Here is an 18,301-nt window from a genome sequence, read left to right on the forward strand (position 1 = left end):
TCAGTGATGAAAACAATATTTATTTTAAACATACTCTATTAATATATATCCTTAAATTAACAGTTCAGTAAATCCACATATAGGCTACTCACTGTGTTATGGTCTTTCTCAAATAATTTGTTTTCAAAGCCACACACACACAAACAAAAGCCTCCACTGAATTTTCCTTTTTTAAATACACAAAGTGCAGAGCCAACTACTCATGTGCTTAGGTAAGAAGGCCACCAATTTTACAGAATACTCTTTATAAATATGTCATCTAATCAGGAACAGTCCTTGATTTTTAAACTACATGAAAATGTACTCTGATATTCCATTCCATTTTGAAAAATACATTTGGAACTTATGGTTGCATAAATTTATATGATAAAATAAGAGAATCTTCATTTAGGTATATTTCTACTTAGGAACACACTTTTAAAGAATGTGCACATTTGAGAAAGATTAACATTTACAACTGAGTGTAGAAAACTACATTTGGTTCCAGAGAAATACAGTCTACACATTACCTGAGATGTAAAGCAGGGGTCTTAAAACCCAAAATGCCTTTATCTTTTAAACTGATTAAAGAAACATATACTCTTGGAAGGCAGAATCACCTACCTGAGAACAATGACAACAGTACTCTTACATTGTGTGGGTTGAAGATCAAACATCTTAACAGATGCAGGTTGTGAATACTATTATCAATACCAAGAGCCAAGTCATTTTTTTTAATTTAGAAAATAATTCACTATGAATAATTTACTGAAGTAGTAAACCAACATAGTGCTTTATAGTTGGTATACATCATCACAGAAAATTGATATGGTACTAATTTAAATCCTGAAATGTTTTATGTAGCTCAAATTTGGACAAAGCTTAAGAAATGCCATAATAATTATTCACTTAATTAGAGGTCAATTTTGTATGTCCTCAATTAGGCTGGAACCTAGCAATGATACATAAAAAGTATTTTAGTACTACCATCCCAGAATCCAAAAATTTCCAATTGAGGGTTACATGTTAACATAAACTCAGGCCAGGTGTAACTTAGAACTACTAATTAAATCCAGAATGTTAATTTACTAAGATTGAACCAGAAAATGAGGGGGTGGGGGAGAGAGAGAGCTAGAAATTGAAACCAACTGACATTGAAAACTAATCAGCAATTTTTAAAGCATTTAAGTAACTGCTAATGGCATGATAACATGGTACATTATGCTTTTAATGAAAAAATGAGTCATTAAAAAAAGTTAAACTATGTTTAGTGTACTATTTATAAAGCTGGGAGAATTATTTCTGAACTAAAAAAGGGTAAAAAGGGTACCTAAAAGAAGTTAACCAATCATCACAAATGATAGGAATTCAACGACTCATACCTGCAGTAACAATATTCTCACCTCTGATTTATTTTTTACTTCATATAAGATACAGTGTAATTCATTTTTACTCTCTCAAGAGATTTCTCCCATCTAAATAGTACAAATCTTTTATGGACGGAGTACTTTAAAAATCAAAGTGTCAGAGTCTATGATTTGTAGTTTCATGTGAAAATACTAAGTATTCTAGATTCCCCAAGGTTAAATTATATTCAGTATAATTTTTGGTAAAATATATTTTGTATTTTAAGTTTTTGGAAACTGTCTATTCATATATGGTGTACATACATAATAACTAAAAGCAGGAACGTTTTATGTCATTAAGATGTATAGATCTTTTTACCTATCATTTTGGTTAACAAATTTACTTTAGGTTACTAGAACTGGACTCGTTTTAGAATGTTCAAGCACATAGATTAGAAAACCATGGGTCTCTGTATTTATTAAACTGAATCACCTGGCAGTAAAATTCTGTTAAGGCTCTAGGCATTGGTGAAACTTCTTCCCATTCAGACCTGTTGCTGTGGTAGACCTGCACTTCATCTGTGATTTCATCTGGTGCATAATCACCACCTAATATATAAATTTTATCTTCAATTCCAATTGCACCTGCATTAAAGCCTGCACACTCAAAAGATCCTTCGCCTTTCCAAACACAAGTGTCTGGACAAAAACTATAAACCTTATAGGTGGAAAGGTCACATATATACAGTGTACAGTTTACTGGTACAGCTTTAATTAATGTGGCATGAAAAAATTGCCCAAACTCTGCTACTAGTTCAGACCACTGATCAGTTGTAGCATTGTATTTAAAAAAGCAATCAAGTGATGGGTTAAAAGCATCTGTAATCTCTACCTCTGATCCAAGAACATAAATTACATTTTGGCATGTGCTTGCTTCTGGATAGTATATGCCTCTGGGTAATGGGCTAACAGATATCCATTCTTTGGAAAGAGGATTGTAAGATTCAACATCTAAGAGACTTTTAATGTCCCGGGATCCTCTAGTTTTTCCACCTATGACAAATAATCTATCGAGAGCCATAACTGATGTATGCATGGTTCTTGGTGTTTTCATAGTTGATACCAAGAAGAAATCATTTTTGACTGGACAGTAGCACCAGGTTTGATCAGTGGCATCATGATATGACTCGGCAATATGCAGTCGAACCGTTCGACAACATTTCCCTTTGCAACCACCTGTCAAGAATATTTTCTCTCCGTAACTCGAAAGACTAGATCCTGGCAAATCAATCAGGTGTGACTGCGGCAGTATTTTCCATGAATCAGATTTAATGTTATAGCAAAATGTATATTGATTTTCTCCATTTTCCTCAGTTTTGTGAATGAATATGTATTTCTCAGTTGTGGATGGTCGAGCATCAGGGAAGAGTCCACCAGAACCTTGCACACACTTAATTGCATCCATGATTATGTCAAAACAGTTTGTACTTTTGAGTAAACTCTCTTCATTGAACAGACAGTCCTGAAGTGTCTCCTCAGACAACTGATGTAATCTCACTTTTTCAATCAAATGAGGCAGATACTTTTGCCTTGATTCTAAGTTATGTTTAGTCCAACTAAGGACAACTTTCAGTACCATTTCTTCTTCAGGAACATTTAATTCATCTGATTCCAGACATTTCTGTAGTACTCCAAAATTCATCTCTAAGAAATCACTGGATTTAAATAATAAAGAAAAGTGATGTTGTACAAAGTGTAATGCATGATCAAACAAACTGGTGGAGCCATAGCTATCTGATATAGATAATAACTGTAAACAATTGACAAGATTAATACTTTTTATTAAAAAGTCACTGCAAGCTTTGGATAGGAAGGAAACTTGAAGAAATGATGACAACTGGAAGAACATTTCCACATTATCATCTGTTATTTTTGTTTTTCCAGTATAGGCATAATCGAGAAATGCTTTTACTGCTTTGGAGGACAAATTAGTAATGGTAACACTTCCATCATCTCTTTCTTTCATGTTTACTTCAAACATAGCCCTGCAAAAATAAAGAACACAGAAAAACAGCAAGAATATTTTATTCCATAATTATTTTCGATATTACCTTAAAGAGGTTTCCTTACTCTTGACTTAAAATATATTTATAAAAGCATATTTTAATTGCCTCCTAATTAATATCTAGAATAATTATATAACATATTATTTATCTGCCAACAAACATATTACAAAATGCCTACATTACAAAATATGTACACTACAGCTGAGCTATAGCAACTAATAAAAAAAGACTATAAAAGATTCAAATTTTGTATACTTATTTATTATTAATACTATTGAGGCAAAATCTTGCTGATGGCCACATTTCTTTATTTATGGATTAATTAGTAACGACTGTGCTGGTGATAACTAAAATTACTTAAAATATAATTATTTAGGGCTTAGGATTTAAAAGCCTCTTTCAAATTCATCTTTGATTTCACATTAATGAAACAGAAAAGAGTACAGTGAGATATCTGATGTCTCCAATGAATCTATTGTGCGGGGAAAATTCACCAAATAAGATACATGTCTAAAAAGATATTTTATATAGTTCTTTAGGAGAAGGGGAATGTGATTTCCTAAAACTAAACAATAACAGTGTACCACATCAAGCAAAAAGGTGAAAAAAAAAAGAGTTTGGTAATAGGCACTGAGAGATGGAGATAGGTCCCCAAATTTGAATAGTTAGACCAGCTTGAAAGTTCTTCATAATAAGTTTTGCTTTATTGCTACATGGTAAAGTTGACAGAATCTAAGGAACTGAGAATTTCTTTGGCTCAGTTTGGGTAAAAACATAAATTATTTGGAAATGTATGGGCATGGAACAAAATGTATTTTACTATTGGTTCTGGTTTAATAATGATTTGTATTTGTGCCAGTATTGTCCAGGATGTCTTTCTGAGCAGTGTTCCTAGTTGCCCAAAGTATTCTAGGGGAAAACCAATTTACTTATCAGAGTCTACTCCAGAAGTTAATGAAATCTATTTAAAAAGTACAACATCCAAATGAAAAATATGAGGGGACTTGCAAAATGTTACACATTATGCAGGGTTTTTTAATAATGTATATCAATAGAAATATTAACCTGTGATAATAATTATATGGATAATAATTATATGGATTATATCCTAAACATCTACAGCAGTTTAGGATAATATTAAGAGTCCATATAGCCCAGCTGGCTATATGGTCCATAGGGCCCAGCTGCCAGTGTATGTAGCCACTGCCACTTATTAGCTGTGTGGCCTTGGGGAGGTGACTTAACTTTATTGTGCTTCAAATTCTTCGTCTGAAAATGCAGGTACTGGTAGTATCTATGTCATTGGGTGCTGAGAAGAATAAATGGGTTAATTGATGCAAAGTATTAGCTTTTATTGGTATCATTATTTTAAAAAATGTTTTCTATCAGATTTGATGTATTTATAATTTACTATCAGCTTCCACATTTTCTTTGAGAAGATACATGTAAGATTATATTTCTATACTTCATCCTATTCATCTTGAAGTATCCAGTTAACATCTATCTCCAATTAACCATCTTATCATAAAGTATGTATAAAACATGTGTAAGATTCCTTTTCAATTTCTTGTCTCCAATGATATTACATCTCAATAATAATTTTTGTTTTCCAAAAACACTGTAAGAGGGATATTTTCATGCATTGTGCACTTTTCTGACATTTTTATTTTACATTTTCAGTATTCCATTAAGTGAGTTTGATCATATTATGAATTAGCAACATTATAGGAGAGTGTAAATTGTCAAATGTCTATTACATATGTATATATTTCAATGTGAATTATGTACTCATTTAATAAAGTACTATATGTAATAAAGGATCTGATATTTTTGTTATTTAAACCAGGTAGAAAACTTAAAAAATACGTTGTTCTAACAGTAATTTTAAAAACTAAAAGCAGACCTATAAAAAACTAGCAGTAAGCTGAACAAAGAAATATGTGCAAAAAGTATATGTAAATTGAATAAAAAACAGCATCAAGAAGAGTGCAGGTCTATAAATTGAAATGCCTACATAAGAGTATTTTATTAGCATGAAAACATCACAGAGAAATCAAGCTGTGTGTTCACACCAGATTATTTATATTTTTTCTAGGTTTAGAAATAATCATAGCAGCTAATATTAACTGAATGTAGTAGGTACGGTCCTAATTATTACTTATATGTTATTTCATTTAAGCAATATAATAATTCTATGAGTTAAGTTCTATTTTTATAATCCTACTTTTTTACAATAAGGAAACTGAGGCCTGAAGGGGTTAAGTAACTTGCCTAATAAAACATGTCTAGTAAATGGTAGAGCTTGGATTTAGATTTAGGGCATATGTATTAAGAGGCCAACTACTTAACCATTGTACCACACAGCTTCCTGTGATGAAGAGGGGACCTGAAGGATATGGGGGCAGAAAAGAGTTACATGGAAGAAAAGTTAGGTTATAAGAGAGGAGGGAAGACACTGGTGGAAACAAGAATGGCAGAGTATAAGACAGTAAGGGCCCCAGTGAAGTTCAAAGAACAACTTTGATTACCTGAGAGAAGAAATAAAAAGAATAGAGGAAGACATATAGTCAAACTAGGCAAACAGCTAGTTCAAGACCGTTGTAGCCTCCATGGCCCCAGTAAACTGTGCTGCAGTACTAAGCCATTGCTCCCAATTTCAAAGCAACAGCCCCTACAGGAACAGGTGTTTAGCAGGAAGTATGTATCAGTAAATGTTTGTTGAATGAAATCTAGCTTGTAAGATTTACTCAGAAGGCAATAAGGATGAGATCTAATTAGATGGCGGTAAAAAAATAAGGGTTAAATTGAGGATTCAAAACAGTATAAATTAACTTGCATATCAGATATGCATCTTAGTATTTCTATATCTTAAATCTTATTTTTTAATCAAGTTTATTGGAGATTTAAACCCTGCTTAATTCAAATTAAAATTGCTTCCACAAATGAACATAATGCAAAATACTACAATTAGGATTTAAGTTTATTGTAGTATAACTAGGAAGGCTGAAGATCAGGGTTTCACCAAAAGGGTCTTGTCTATTGACCAAGAAGCCTCACAGGATAGTACTACCTTGATACAATTAACACAGTAATTGCAAGGTCATGTGTCTGACCCTTAACCTCGCAGAATTGGAAACCTGCTGTCATCATAGTGATTACTGCAGTGTTTTGAATAGGACATTCTCTTTAGGGTGATCTACATGGGAAACCAAATTATATTCAGAAGGTTGCTTAGAATTAGAAAAAGCTGAGTGCTTTCAAGAAATGCCTTATAGCTAAGAAGTACTTTTCCCTAATATAAGGAGAGGATGAATTTGCTAAGGAGAGGATAAATTTTTAAATTGGTTAGAGCCTCCTCTCCCCATAATACATGAATACAACATAGGACAGAAATTTACTTTTCTCTCAGAGTTATTTTCTTCAAATTTTGCTTCCATTTTTGTTTAACCTGTCATCTTCTTTTTCTAAAATAATACAACACAGGGATCCCCCAAACAAAGCTGACACCATCAAAAAAATTTCTTCTGTCCCAGAGTATTTCAAGGGATTAATGTTTCAGAGAACTTTGGGAAATGCTGACCTGGGAAGACCTATACTTTAAAAAAAGGTCGTCTTAAATTCTCTCCTACTAAAAAATCATGGCCCAGCGCAGTGGCTCACACCTGTAATCCCAGCACTTGGGGAGGCCGACGCAGGCGGATCACGAGGTCAGGAGATCGAGACCATCCTGGCTAACACGGTGAAACCCCGCCTCTACTAAAAATACAAAAAATTAGCCGGGTGTGGTGACGGGCGCCTGTAGTCCCAGCTACTCGGGAGGCTGAGGCAGGAGAATGGCTTGAAGCCGGGAGGCGGAGCTTGCAGTGAGCCGAGATCGCCCCACTGCACTCCAGCCTGAGCGACAGAGTGAGACTCCGTCTAAAAAAAAAAAAAACACATTAGTTAATCTTGGTTCTAATTAGGTTTTTTGTTTTTGTTTTTTTGAGATGGAGTCTCGCTCCGTTGCCCAGGCTGAAGTGCAGTGGCACGATCTCAGCTCACCCAACCTCAGCCTCCTGGGTTCAAGCGATTCTTGTGCCTCAGCCTCCCGTATAGCTGGGATTACAGGCGCACGCCATTGCGCCTGGCTAATTTTTGTATTTTTAGTAGAGACGGACTTTCACCATGTTGACCAGGCTGGTCTTGAAGTCCTGACCTCAGGTGATCCGCCCGCCTTGGCCTCTTAGGGTGCTGGGATTACAGGCGTGAGCCACCGTGCCCAGCCTAATTAGGTTTTTGTTTTTTTTGTTTTTTTTAAGAATTAAAAATTACTGTCGCACGTTCTTGTGGGGGAAAACTTGACTGCAGTATAAAATAGACCTTAATTATCCAAATCATAAAATCTGAGGCATAGACAAGGTAAAGTACCTGAAAAAGTCACTGCATGCTGCTAACACACAACGATGACACGGGATTATTTCATCTTTCATAATTATTTTGAAATCATAAAAGACATTTTGTTCTCTAAAATTCTGTAGTACACTTAAGATTTTTTGTCCATGATCTTCTGATACAAGAAAGTTGTTTTTCTTCTCAGATGGAATTCCATTACAGGTGCTTCGTTGATTGAAAGCATATGAATTATCCATAGCCAATTCCATACGTCCTTAGAACTAGAATAAAAAAAAATCACTGATGTAGTAGAGACCTAATGCAAGTTTCAGACTCCAAAATTGGCCCTCTTGATGGCAAATACACAAAAATAACCACTAAGAAAAATAATAAGACAGTAAAACTTGTTTTAAACATTTGTTTTTCTGACATTTAATATTAAATTCCTTTTGAATTTTCATAAATGTTGAGCTCATTGGAATAAAAGTATATTTTTCATAAGGGCTAACATTCAAGGCTATATAATTGTGTTAAATAGCAAAATGTACAAGTTGTATAAATAGCTTATATAGGATTTCACTACATGATTAATATTATTACTATACATAAGAGGTGTTATTTCTAACATAGTTATTGAGTATATGCCCAACACAATCCCCCTCCTTTCCAATCCATTCTCTTCTGGTATCAAAGTAGCTGTTAAAATGCTGATCTTGGACCATAAACTGCATGCCTTCTGAGGTTAGACATTTTACAAGATAATTGGTTGAAAAAGATCAGTGTTAGATTGCATTAATTAGTTATGGCTTTAGTAAAGAAGAAAAAGGCAAGCACTTTTCCAAGTTGGGCTATTTAAAAGTAGAAAGGAAAATCGCATATATCTTAATTAAGAAAGATTTTTTAAACACGAGGTCAGAAATCCAAGATAGGTAAAGATCAGATAATTGTGAATATCATGAACTGCAAATTCAGCTCTAAACATAAAAGTTGCATCATCAAAAGCAAGGAAGTGGGAAACAGAAAGGAAAAGAGGATTGGGAACTTGGAGAACCAGACAAATTGAAAACCTTGATTCTACATTTCTGTTCTAGTTATCATCCTAAAATTAGTGGCTTAAGACAACAATTTATAATCTCTAATGGTTCTGTGAGTTTAGGTGATGATTCTTGCTTGGGAGTTTTCATACAACTACAGGCAAATGGCAGCTGTGGCTGAAGCCATCTGAAGGTCTCACTGGGTGACATGTCCAGTATGGTTTCCTCATTCACGTTTCTTATGATTCAGCTGGGATGGCTAGAAGAGATGGGGATCTTTCTTCTTTTTTTTGTTTTTTTTCTGAGAACACTTAAATATTTATTGATTCATTTAAAAATAAGAAAAAATTTTATGTAACTATATTCGATATATCTATTTAATATACATATTCATATATATCCATTTTATGTACATACCTATGTATATAACTACATATAACTACAAAAATATATAAATGGATAACTGTAAAATAACTATTTTCCAAAACAAAAAAAAAGTTTCTTGAGAAGGGTTACATTGTTTCATATTTTTGCAAATCTCTTTAACATCTGGCTTAATGGAAGACAACTAGATTCTCATATCTGCTTCTTTATTCAATCTTTTGTGAAATTGTATACCATGTGGGCACACATCTACAACCATCTGATCTTCGACAAACCTGACAAAAACAAGCAATGGGGAAAGGATTCCCTATTTAATAAATGGTCCCAGGAAAACTGGCTAGCCATATGCAGAAAACTGAAACTGGACCCCTTCCTTACACCTTATACAAAAATTAACTCAAGATGGATTAGAGACTTAAGTGTAAAACCCCAAACCATAAGAACCCCGGAAGAAAACCTAGGCAATACGATTCAGGACATAGGCATGGGCAAAGACTTCATGACTAAAAAACCAAAAGCAATTGCAACAAAAGCCAAAATTGACAAATGGGATCTAATTAAACTAAAGAGCTTCGGCATAGCCAAAGAAACTAGCATCAGAGTGAACAGGCAACCTACAGAATACGAGAAAATTTTTGCAATCTACCCATCTGAAAAAGGTCTAATATCCAGAATCTACAAGGAACTTAAACAAATTTGCAACAAAAAAACAAAGAATCCCAACAAAAAGTGGGCAAAGGATATGACACCTCTCAAAAGAAGGATATGACACTTCTCAAAAGAAGACAGTTATGCAGCCAACAAATATATGAAAAAAATCTCATCCTCACTGATCATTAGGGTTTTCTCTTTCTTAACGCACCCTCTCCAAGTGGCTAGCTGGTGCTTCTTCACAGCATGACAGTCTCAGAGTGGCTGGGCTTCTTGCATGAAGCTTGGTTCTCCCAGAGCAGGTGTTCCAAGAGGCCTAGGTGGAAGCTAGATACTGGAGAAGTAGTCCAAATTGTCCTACAGCATCAATTAAAGCTCCATTCCAGGACCAAGACAATCTACTGTTGTGCTATGCAATACAGTAACCATGAGCCATGTGTAGCTATTTAAATTCCTTGTAAGTAAATAAAACTAAAAATTCAGGTCCCTCATTGCTCTAGCCACATTTAAGTGGTCAGTCATATGTGGTGTGATGAGTGACAATTTGTTTGGGACACAAAGTGCCCACATTTTTGGTTAAACATTACTTCTGGGTATGTCTGTGAGAGTGTTCTAGATGAGATTAACATTTGAATTGGTACACTGAGTAAAGCAGATTGTCCTCCCCACTGTAGATGTGCCTCAGCCTGTCTGTTGAAGGTCTGAATAGAACAAAAGACTGAATAAGAAAGAACTCTTTCTTTCTGCCTGACTTCAAGCTGGAACTCAAACTGGAACTATACCATCAGCTCTCCTAAGTCTCCTGCTTGCTGACTACAAATCTTGGGTCTTCTCAGCCTCCATAATCACATGAGGTAATTCTTTATAGTTTTTCTGTCTGTCTCTTTCCATATATATATATTACAAACACATATACATATATAGTAAAAATACCTATACATATGTATAGTACAAATACATATACATATATATCTAGTGTGTGTGTATATCTATATCTATATCTCTCTATATATATCTATCTATATATACATATCCCTTTAGTTCTGTTTTTCTGAATAAGTCAGACTAATACATCTGCCTAGTGACTACTATATTATACAAAGCAAATATAAAACATTCTCATCATCACAGAAAGTTCCACTGGATAGCCATTATACTGTGTGGAAAAATAGCGTGCCTGTGTGAATGTGTGTGTGGTTGTGGAGGTGTGTATGTGCTTGTGTGTGCAGGAGAAAGTAATAGGTTGTAACTGGCAGTACTGCTGGAAATCTAAGTGACTAGTAGAAATCATTTTGTGTGTAGTGTTCTGAGTAACTATGAATAGGGAGACATATTAAAAATGAGAGTGGGTATCATGCAGGAAGAGAGATAATGAAAGGCTTGGAGGTTATTTCTGAGGAAAAGGAACTAGAGAAAATAAAACCAATATGATGGATGAAGATGAGGGCAGAGAGAGAGAGCAAGAGAGAGAGACAGTGAAAGATTGATTTATTATAAGCTCATGTGATAATAGAGGCTAAGAAGTTCCAAGATCTACAACTACTTAGCTGGATACCCAGGAGAGCTGACAGTACAGTTTCAGTACAAGTCCAAAGGCCTGAGAACCACAACAGCCAATGGTGTAAGTTTCAGTCCAAAAGCCGGCAAGCCTAAGACCCAAGAGGAGTCAGTTTTTCAATTTGAGTCCAATGGCAGGAAAAGACTGATGTATGTCCCAACTCAAATAGGCAGGATAAATTTCCTATTACTCAGTCTTTTATTCTATTCAATTCTTCATTTGATTGGATAAGGCCCCACCACACAGGAAAATCTGCTTTACTTGGTCTCCTGATTCACATGTTAATCTCATCCAGAAATATCCTTATAGACACATTCAGAATGTCTGACCAAATGTCTGGGCACCGGATGGCCCAGGCAAGCTTATAAATGAAATTAACTGTCACAACAGTTCAAATCTTGACTTAACAATGTTGATAACATATGACCTAGGATAGAAAGAGAGTATTTCAAATTAGAGTGAGGCATAAAGACAATTACATATGGCTAATGTCCCAGGACTAATTCTTTACCTCACAAGGCATCTTCATAAGTCACTTGTAAGACTGTTTTTAAAATTATGCATGTTTTCTCTTCTTTTCTAATATTTACAAAACACACAGATGTGAAATATTAGTTTGTATAAAAATCATATATCTTCCCAAGAGTATGATATAATGTTGTTAAATAAGATGGCTATTAGCCTAAAGTTACTCTCTGTAGCCAGCCCTCTTATGTAAGAGAACTGAAGCTTAACCTGGAAACATTTATTGTAACTGACTTAAAAACCAAAAACCAAAAACAAGCCTTAGCCAATCACAAATAGCCAACCAACCTACTGGTTACAAATAGGGAACTTCCATCAGACAATATCCAAATAAGGCAAATGCCTAGCGTAGTCAATCAGGTAATTTCTCTACTTTGTTTCCATGTTCAACCTATAAAAGCTTGCTGGTCACACTGCTGGAGTGGAGCTCTCTGAACCTCCTTCAGTTTTGAATGCTACCTGATTCATGAATTGTTCTTTGCTCAAACTCTGTTAAATTTTATTTATCTAAAGCTTTTCTTTTAACAATGCAAAATGAAAGAAAAAGTAGGGCATTAGAATCAGGCTTGAGTTCCAATGCTGGTTCAGCATTTACTTGTGATATATTTGATGTAAATAACTTCTAATTTTTTATTATTATTTTCACCATTTGTAAAATGCAGATAAGCTATATCTATCTAGTTGTGTTGTTGAGAATATTTAAAAAAATACATAATTGGCTGGGTGCAGTGGCTCATGCCTGTAATCCCAGCACTTTGGGAGGCTGAGGTGGGTGGATCACCTGGTCAAGAGATCGACACCATCCTGGCCAACATGGTGAAACCCCATCTCTAATAAAAATGCAAAATTTAGCCGGGCGTGGTGGTGCATACCTGTAGTCCTAGCTACTCGGGAGGCTAAGGCAGGAGAATTGCTTGAACCCAGGAGGTGGAGGTTGCAGTGAGCTGAGATCCCAACATTGCACTTCAGCCTGGTGACAGAGAGAGACTCTGTCTCAAAAAGAAACGTAATTTAGCATATAACGTGTGTAAAATAAGTGGAAGTTAAGGCTTATTTTCGAAGAAATTTAACAGAAAAGACAAGCAAATCATTTAATTCACATTAATCAATAAGTTTACACTTATAAAATGGTGGAGGAAGGGACAAGAGAAGCAGCTTTCTAATAATTCCTAGGGCATAAGAGCGAAGTTGAACACAAGAGCTATCATTGCAAAGGTGTTTAATCTGGAATGTCAGAATCAAAGGAAATAATAAAGAATTGGTGGGAGATTTGTGCCAGCCTCCCTAACTCCAAGATGATGAAAACAAATGTTTAAAAGAAATAGCCAGGGACCGGGAGTGGTGGCTCACCCCTGTAATCCCAGCACTTTAGGAGGCCGAGGCGGGTGGATCACCTGAGGTCAGGAGTTCAAGACTAGCCTGGCCAAAATGGTGAAACCCCGTCTCTATGAAAATACAAAAATTAGCCGGGCATGATGGCAGCTGCCTGTAATCCCAGCTACTCGAGAGGCTCACCGAGAGAATCGCTTGAGCCCGGGAGGCAGAGGTTGCAGTGGTCTGAGATCACACCATTGCACTCCAGCCTGGGTGACAGAATGAGGCTCTGTTTCTAAATAAATAAATAAATATAAAAGGAATAGCCAGGAAGTATTTATACTATGCAAAAGGACACACAAAGCAGATAAACAGACAATATGATTGAAAACAGTCTATACTAGTTTGACAGAAATGTGTTAAAGCTGTGCAAAGGATCAAGGTGTCTTCTCAGTGCCACAATGTAGCCAAGATGTTACTCCTGGTCTCATTCTCCAGTCTAGTGATGAGCTGGGGCATCAATAACCTATAATAGTAACGTAGGGAATCTCTATGGCCTGTCTAAAATAACTACAGAATCGGGTGACTCAGTCCAGATTGCCTGGATGCCCCTTGGAATCACTCTGTATTTTCATCCACTAAAAGATATGTATTTAAATCCCTCTATGTGTTAGAGGAAGTTAGACACTGAGGATCAAAAGATACATTATCTCCTACAACTTTATATTCCACTGGATTTCTAAAAGTTCTCCGAAGATTAGAATAATAGATGTTGGCAAGGATATTTGATCAACATGGAACATTCTAAAGCAGTAATTACTACCCCATCCTCCAGGCTATCCAGTAGGGGAGACATGGGGAAAAGGATGTGGGGTAGATACTGAATATTTGTTTCACAATGGTTTTGTTCAAAAATACACAATAATTTTTGTATTTTTAGTAGAGACGGGGTTTCACCATATTGGCCAGGATGGTCTTGATCTCTTGACCTCGTGATCCGCCCGCCTTGGCCTCCCAAAGTGCTGGGATTACAGGCGTGAGCCACCGCGCCTGGCCTGTTTTTGTTCTATACGCGATCGATATGTACACATGTTATCTGTGGAGCACACGCTACATACCCGGTGCTGGTCTAGATGGACTGAAAATATAGTGGAAAACAGAATTTGTGAATGACACAAAGTGAGCAAGGTACATGGTTGAGGAAGAATTCACATAGAGCAGTGAGAGAAACGGAGGAAAACCAGGAGAGGCAGTAGAAACTAAGGGAAGAGAATTTCAAGTATGAAGTTGTCACCTATATCATCAAAAGGTGATGGGAAAAAAGTCACTGATGATTTGGGGTAAAATAGGGAGAGAACAGATTAGAGTGGAGTTAAGTGGAAATAATGGGCACAATTTATAGACATTATTCTTTTAAAAAGTTCATCAAGGCTGGGCTCAGTGGTTCATGCCTGTAATCCCAGCACTTTGGGGGGCCAAGGCAGGTGGATCACCTGAGGTCAGGAGTTCAAGACCAGCCTGGCCAACATGGTAAAACCCCGTCTCTACTAAAAATGCAAAAATTAGCCAGGCATGGTGGTGGGCACCTGTAATCCCAGCTACTCAGGAGGCTCAGGCAGGAGAATCGCTTGAACCCAGGAGGCAGAGGTTGCAGTAAGCTGAGATCACACCACTGCACTCCAGCCTGGATGACAGAGCAAGACTGTCTCAAAAAAAAAAAAAATTCATCAGATGGGGCCTAGAGGAGCATGTAGATACCAGGAAATTTTGTTTTGTTTTGGTATAGATGGGAGAAACTTGTGCATGTTAACACACAGAAAACAAAGGGCATGTATGGAGGGAAATTTTGACAATGATCACAACAATCTAAATTCAATATCTACATCCACATCATACACCAAAATGTTTTGGACCTTTAAACCAATAAATTGGAGAACAATACTATACAGCAAAACTTCCATTTCTGTTGACAGGTAAACACTGATAGGCAAATAAATGGTTCCGTTTCTAGCCATTTATGTGTTGTTTAGTTGTTTAGTGATATAATAAGAATGAAGGTACCGAGACTTATCATAAATAATTTATACAGTTAATTCATCCAACACTCATAATAATCTTTTAAGATTGGTATTAATAATTACTTTTTCAAACAGCAAATTGAGGCTCAGAGATTAAATAACATGCCTAAAAACATAAAACTAGTAGAAACATGCTTGTTCCACTAAATGTCCATGTTATTTCCAAAATGAATCATTCTGACCCTGGATTTTAATATCAAATGAAAGCTCAGAAAGCAATTTTAGTGCTCCTTAGACCCAACTATAAATGTACTTGTCAAAAGTTACCACAGCAATTTAAGATCATTCTTAATAAGGATGACATACATGATAATCCTAGCTAATATTTGGTGAGCCAGTAAGCTGTGCCAGGCACTGGCCTACAGAGTTCACATAGTATTTGATTTGATTCTTATAAATATAATCCCTATTAAAAAAAAAAACAAAAAGACTGTGCTTCCAGTAAGGTTTAGATGTACCTTTCCCTATTTCTCCTGCTAAGTACAAAAAAACAAAAACAACAACAACAACAATAACAAAAAACCCTGGAGGTACATATAAATATAAATCAACATATATATACATACATATGAAGACAAATAAATGAAGACGATGAAAAGTGGAAAGATGAAATCAGACTGACTAGTGACCTGAGGAACAACATACTGGTGAGTTCCCTGGGTTTTCCTTTTGCCTAATATGTTCTAGATCCTACAAAAGCTGCAACCCTGATACACCAGTGGGCACACACATAAACAGCCCCCAAACTGCCCTCTTTAGTCACAGAACCAGAAAAGGAGCAACCTAACAAGACAGAAAAGTTTTAAGGAAATAACCACTCCACCACAGCAGAAGACCACACAAAAATTCTGGCTCTATACCCACCCAAGTCTGCAAAGGTGCAATGGAGAGCCTAGAATTTCACTAATGACAGGCTATAATGAGGTGCTTCTATCATTCTCCTCCTATCCCACCAACTAGAATGATATCGGAGAAGGCTAAATAATCACTAAAACATCTATGCAGGCCAGGCATGGTGGCTCACCCCTGTAATCCCAACACTTGGGGAGGCTGAGGCGGGCAGATTACCTGAGGTCAGGAGTTCAAGACCAGCCTGGCCAACATAGTGAAACACCTCTCTACTAAAAATACAAAAATTAGCTGGGTGTGGTGGCGGGCACCTGGAGTGGTAGGCTCTCAGCTACTCAGGAGGCTGAGGCAGGAGAATTGCTTGAACCCGGGAGGCAGAGGTTGCAGTTAGCCGAGATCGTGCCACTGCACTAAAGCCCGGGCGACAAGAGCAAAACTCCGTCAAAAAAAAAAAGTCTACTCAAAGAGATAACATTCATAAGTCACTATAGCTAAATCAAAATTAAATTCCAAAAAAAGTTCAAGTAAGCCACAGGAGACAGAAAGAAAAAACAGAAATAAAAATAGAATAAACAGAAAACAGAAAATAAATTACAGACTTCAATACTGACGTTGCAATAATTGCACTAAATGTAAGTGGTCTACATACACCAATTAAAAGATAGATTACCAGAGAAGATTAAAAAGTGACCCAACTTTATGCATCCTACAAGTAAATTCACTTCAAATATAATAAGTAGGTTGAAAGTAAAAGGATAGGAAAAGATATACTATGCAAGCATTAATTAAAATAAAGCAGGTATGGCAATATAATTACAAGATAAAGTAGACTGGAGCAAGGGAAAGAAATATTATGTAATGTCCATCCACCACCAAGAAGACTAGCAATCAAAAATATATATGCGCCAAATGATAGAGCTGTAAAATATGTGAAGCAAAAACTGATAAAACTGAAAAAAAAATAGACAAATCCACTATTACAGCTGGAGACTTCAACACTCTTCTCTCTAAAATTAATAGAACTGGACAAGAAGTCAGTAAGCATATAGAGCTCAACAACACCATCAGTCAACAGAATCTAATCAACATTTATAGAAAACTCCACCTAACAACAGCAGACTACATATTCTTTCACCACAATGAAATCAAACTAAAAATCAATAACAAAAAGATAACATAAACATCTCCACGCACTTGGAAACATAATAACACATTTCTAAATAATCCATGGATCAAAGAGAAGGTTTCAAGTGTAATTTAAAACATACATTGAACTGAATAAAAACTAAAATACAACATATCAAAATGAGTATGATGCAGCTAAAATAGTGCTGAGAGGAAAATTTTTAGCATTAAGTGCTTACATTACTACAACTCACTCAATATGAAATATATAATTTGAACAGCCCTGTAACCATTAAGGAAATTAAATTTACCAGAAGTTTAAAGAAGAATTAATACCAGTTCTACACAACTTCTTCAAGAAAACAGAAGCAGAAGGAAGATTCCCAACTAATTTTATGAAGTGAGTATTACTGTGGTACTCCAGACAAAGACAGTACCCAAAACAAACAAACAAAAACCAAAACCCCACACTATGGACCAATATACTTAACAAATATAGATGCAAAAATTGTTTTAAAAATATTAGCAAAAAAATCAGCAATATATAAAAGCGATTATACTCTATGGCTAAGTAAGTTTATCTAAGGATGTACGGCTGTTTCAATATTTGAATACTGATTAGTGTAATTTATCCTATTAGGCAGCTAAAGAAGAAAAACCACAAGACCATATCAATTGATGCATAAAATGTATTTGAAAAAATACAACACCCAGTTATGGGAAAAACTCTTAGCAAAAGAGAAAGAGAGGGGAAAAGTTCCCCCTTCTCAACTTGGTAGAGAAAAATCTACAAAAAACCTGTAGATAACATTATGCTAAATTATGGAATGCCTTCCCCCTAAGATGAGGAAAACAGCAAGGATGTCCACCCTTACCGCTGCTATTCATCATAGTTCACACTTATTTAGAAGTATATTATTCAGTTTCCAAGTGCATGTAAGCTCTAGCAAGCACACTAAAACAAGAAAATTCAATAAAAGGCATATACATTGGAAAGGAAGAAACAAAACTGCCTCTATTT

At 35.7% G+C, this 18,301-nt stretch overlaps 1 protein-coding gene across 8 annotated transcripts in view; it reads right to left on the reverse strand.

The window, feature by feature from the left end:
- KBTBD3 (kelch repeat and BTB domain containing 3) overlaps positions 1 to 18,301 on the reverse strand; it is a 27,001-nt gene continuing 8,700 nt past the window's right edge. For 3 of the 8 annotated variants that reach the window (XM_054438195.2, XM_054438196.2, XM_063671391.1), the window contains 2 exons: positions 7,799 to 8,043; positions 1 to 3,370 (listed from right to left, as the gene is read on the reverse strand). In XM_054438195.2, coding sequence (XP_054294170.2) covers positions 1,765 to 3,370; positions 7,799 to 8,031 — 1,839 coding nt within the window. In that variant the 5' untranslated portion in view covers positions 8,032 to 8,043 and the 3' untranslated portion in view covers positions 1 to 1,764. Of the gene's footprint in view, positions 3,371 to 7,798; positions 8,044 to 10,042; positions 11,817 to 12,786; positions 12,904 to 18,301 lie in introns of those variants that run through there. The other 5 variants (XM_063671390.1, XM_063671389.1, XM_054438199.2 and 2 more) reach the window with 5 other exon arrangements.

Source organism: Pongo pygmaeus, chromosome 9, assembly GCF_028885625.2.
Source record: "Pongo pygmaeus isolate AG05252 chromosome 9, NHGRI_mPonPyg2-v2.0_pri, whole genome shotgun sequence".
Lineage (NCBI taxonomy): Eukaryota > Metazoa > Chordata > Mammalia > Primates > Hominidae > Pongo > Pongo pygmaeus.